General features: G+C 49.6%; 2 protein-coding genes across 2 annotated transcripts in view; both read right to left on the minus strand.

Annotated features, from left to right (window-relative positions):
• Window positions 1-679: 679 nt before the first annotated feature.
• Window positions 680-871, minus strand: LOC106536183 (interleukin-1 receptor accessory protein; the record flags this gene model as incomplete). The annotated part of the gene is given in 1 exon segment (XM_014033391.1): window positions 680-871. A coding segment is annotated over 1 exon segment (91 nt), but the record flags the coding sequence as incomplete, so codon positions are not given.
• Window positions 872-1,706: 835 nt separating this feature from the next.
• LOC106536182 (interleukin-1 receptor accessory protein) overlaps window positions 1,707-3,483 on the minus strand; it is a gene marked incomplete at its 5' end in the record, with an annotated part of 9,229 nt that continues 7,452 nt past the window's right edge. Inside the window, 1 exon segment of the mRNA XM_014033390.1 lies at window positions 1,707-2,745. Coding sequence (XP_013888844.1) covers window positions 1,925-2,745 — 821 coding nt within the window.

Consider the following 3,483-nt stretch of genomic DNA (forward strand, 5'->3'; position numbering starts at 1 on the left):
GGTAACATAGATAAGCTGGTGTTAGCATCAGAAAGGCTAGCAGCTAGCATGGATAAGTGGTGTTAGCATCAGAAAGGCTAGCAGCTAGCATGGATAAGTGGTGTTAGCATCAGAAAGGCTAGCAGCTAGCATGGATAAGTGGTGTTAGCATCAGTTATTACAAAGGGACAAACATCTGATCCAGATGTTTCTACAGGAAGTGGTTTCAGTTTAATGTGTTTTCTTCTGTCTGTCTTTGGGAACTCTCAGGAGGAGTTTCCTGACAAACCGAGGCAGTGAGAGATTTTATCACCTCCACTCTGCACATTTACCAAAGTGTTGCTATAAAACATCTTTCAGTTTAATCATCTAAAAGCTTCAGGTTGTGCCAGAAACACAAGAACATCTGAAGGAATCAACCCTCAGCATATTTTCATTCTTCCTGAGAAAAATAAATTATTTCACTTTCTTCTGTCATTAGAACTAAAACTCATTGTGAAGGAGCCCATCAGGTCTGTGGTGGATCAGGAGTCCTGTCCCTCACATTCAGGTCCACTCCAATAATCAGACCTTTATCTACTGAATGTGTGTCCATCTGTCTCTGCTTCACCACTGCACCAGGCTGACCACTGCTTCCTGAGACTTGGTGCTAACAGCACAAGTCAGGAAGATCAGGGCAGGTGTTTGTAGAAGCACTGACCCAGGTGCCGCTCATCTGTCCCGAACCAGGACCGGTACAGCAGCAGCAGCTCCAACCAGAAGACTTGATAAACCACGAAGAGCAGCAGCATCAGGACCAGAGTGATACCAAGTCCACAACCCAGTTCCAACGAGGGCAGAGACACTGCAGAGACACAGACTCAAGACCTGAAGACCTGAAGACTTCAAGACCTGAAGANTCCTCACCTGGTCCAGTTGGCTCTTACCTGGTCTTGGTGGTCCTCACCTGCTCCCTACCTGGTCGTATTGTCCTCACCTGGTCCTGGTTGGTCCTGTGATGTCATGGCTCTGGTGTAACAGGAAGTGATGTCACCAGCAGCTCTGTGTTCTGTGGTTTGTAAATTAAAAATAAATAAAGTTGAGTAAAGTTTTCTGTCGTTGGGTTTTATGAGTTCAGCTCTTTCAGAACCGGGTCAGGTTCTGAGCTGGGACGGGTCCAGCAGACTGGTTCAGTCCTGTTTCCAGTGAAACGGATCAGATGTTTCTAACCTTTTTACACTCATATGTAAAGCAGCTGATTATTAAATAAAAATATTTATTTAACCTCCTAGAAAGTTTAATTCTCAGGTATTTTATTCTTTTTAACTCAAATTAAACATAAAGATAAAACCGTTGCCTCGAGAATAAGTAAAGGAAGCAGCAGCGTCTGAAACATGAGAAACGTAAATTCTGTTTTRATTTCCCACATTGTGGAAATCACAGGTCCTACATATCTGTCTTTATTTCCACACCTGGGACATGTTTCACCTGTGATGGGCTCACATACAGGTCTACAGCTGACCAACATTAAACTGATGACTCAGCAGAAACACCTGTTTGACCCATGTGTTGCCATGGAGACAGAACCAGCAGATGATTAATGATCAGCAGTGAGGAAAATAATTACTTCATCACAATGATTCATGTTTGTAACCCTAAAACACCTGCTGTTTTTCTGTTTACTGACAAACAGCAGCTGCTGGTTCTGAAAYAAAGTTTAATCAAACATTTTATTAAACTTTAGCAGATTTATTCAAACAGACAAACTGAAATATTTTATTTATTGAATTTTTTTACTGTTTCATTATTTATAAACTGATGAGAGGTTCAGAACCCGCAGCAGGTCCAGGTCCAGGTTCTGGTTCTGGTTCTGAGTAGTAAAAGTCAAACCTGAAGCAGGAAGCTCGAGTTTCCTGAAGGACCTAAATGCAGCATCTCTTCAGGTTTTATGAAAACTGAAACCAGTTCAGTTGTTTTTTATTGGAGGCGGAGTCTCTGACATTTGACCCACAAGCCCCTCCCCCTCCTCTGCTGACATCACTTCCTCTGAAATCCTGCTTCCAGTCAGCTGGTGCTGCAGGATGAGGCTTTTTGCTCCGCCCTGCTGATTGTTGGACAGGATGGAGTCAGATGAATGGGCGGGGCCAACCGTGTTGTGGGCGGGGTTTGGAATCTGGGCGGAGTCACGTAACACCTGCTGGACTCCTGTCTCCACTGTAAGCTCCACCCGCCTGTCTTTCCCCTGACCTGTAAACCCAGTGCACCCTGAGCAGGTCCTGCTGTGCTGAGGCCCCTCCTCCCTGCTCACACTGCCCCTCCCTCTGCTCTGATTGGTTGGAGTCCTTCTGTTCATCCTGCTCTTATTGTTGGCTCCGCGGCGGTTCTGGTTCTGGTTCTGGATGCGTTGGACCCTCTGCAGGGCCAGGGCTGCGAGGTCTGAGTGAGACGAGGTGCTGTCGATCAGCCTCGGGCCCAGAGCCAGCGGCCGCACCGGCAGGGCCAGCCGCAGCCTCAGCCAGAAGCGAGAGCGCCGCGGTTCTGAGCGGCCTCTCCTCCACGTCACCACGCAGGCGGCGCCCTGACGGAGCTGAGTCGCCTCGGCTCCGCCCACTTTACTGACGGAGCGGAAAACCAGCGCCACGACGCAGGCCCCGAGGCTGCGCTGCAGGTACAGACCCAGACGACACTCCAGCAGGCCCAGGCTCTTCTCTGCCACGAGGTCAGGACTGAGGACAAAGACGAGGCGCCGACTCTTCTTCATGGCCTGCAGGATGGACTCCGACATGTCTGACAGAAACACAACATCACAAACACGTTCAGCTGCGAAGAATCATTCTTTTATACAAGTAATGGAAAGATGGAAAATGTCCCATTGCTTTATATGGAGGGGCGGGGCCTAAAACATGAGGAGGCGGGGTCTCAAACCTGTACAGGAACCAGTCACTGAGGGGCGGGGCCTCAAACCTGTCCAGGAATCAGTCACTGAGGGGCGAGGCCTAAAACCTGTACAGGAACCAGTTACTGAGGGGGCGGGGCCTAAAACTTGTACAGGAACCAGTTACTGAGGGGGCAGGGCCTAAAACTTGTACAGAAACCAGTTACTGAGGGGGCGGGGCCTAAAACCTGTACAGAAACCAGTTACTGACGGGGCGGGGCCTCAAACCTGTACAGGAACCAGTCACTGAGGGGCGAGGCCTAAAACCTGTACAGGAACCAGTTACTGAGGGGGCGGGGCCTAAAACCTGTACAGGAACCAGTCACTGAGGGGGCAGGGCCTAAAACTTGTACAGAAACCAGTTACTGAGGGGGCGGGGCCTAAAACCTGTACAGGAACCAGTCACTGAGGGGCGGGGCCTCAAACCTATGCAGGAACCAGTTACTGAGGGGCGGGGCCTCAAACCTGTACAGGAACCAGTCACTGAGGGGCGGGGCCTCAAACCTGTACAGGAACCAGTCACTGAGGGGCGGGGCCTCAAACCTGTACAGGAACCAGTTACTGAGGGGCGGGGCCTCAAACCTGTACAG

Source organism: Austrofundulus limnaeus, unplaced genomic scaffold, assembly GCF_001266775.1.
Source record: "Austrofundulus limnaeus strain Quisiro unplaced genomic scaffold, Austrofundulus_limnaeus-1.0 Scaffold1721, whole genome shotgun sequence".
Taxonomy (NCBI): domain Eukaryota; kingdom Metazoa; phylum Chordata; class Actinopteri; order Cyprinodontiformes; family Rivulidae; genus Austrofundulus; species Austrofundulus limnaeus.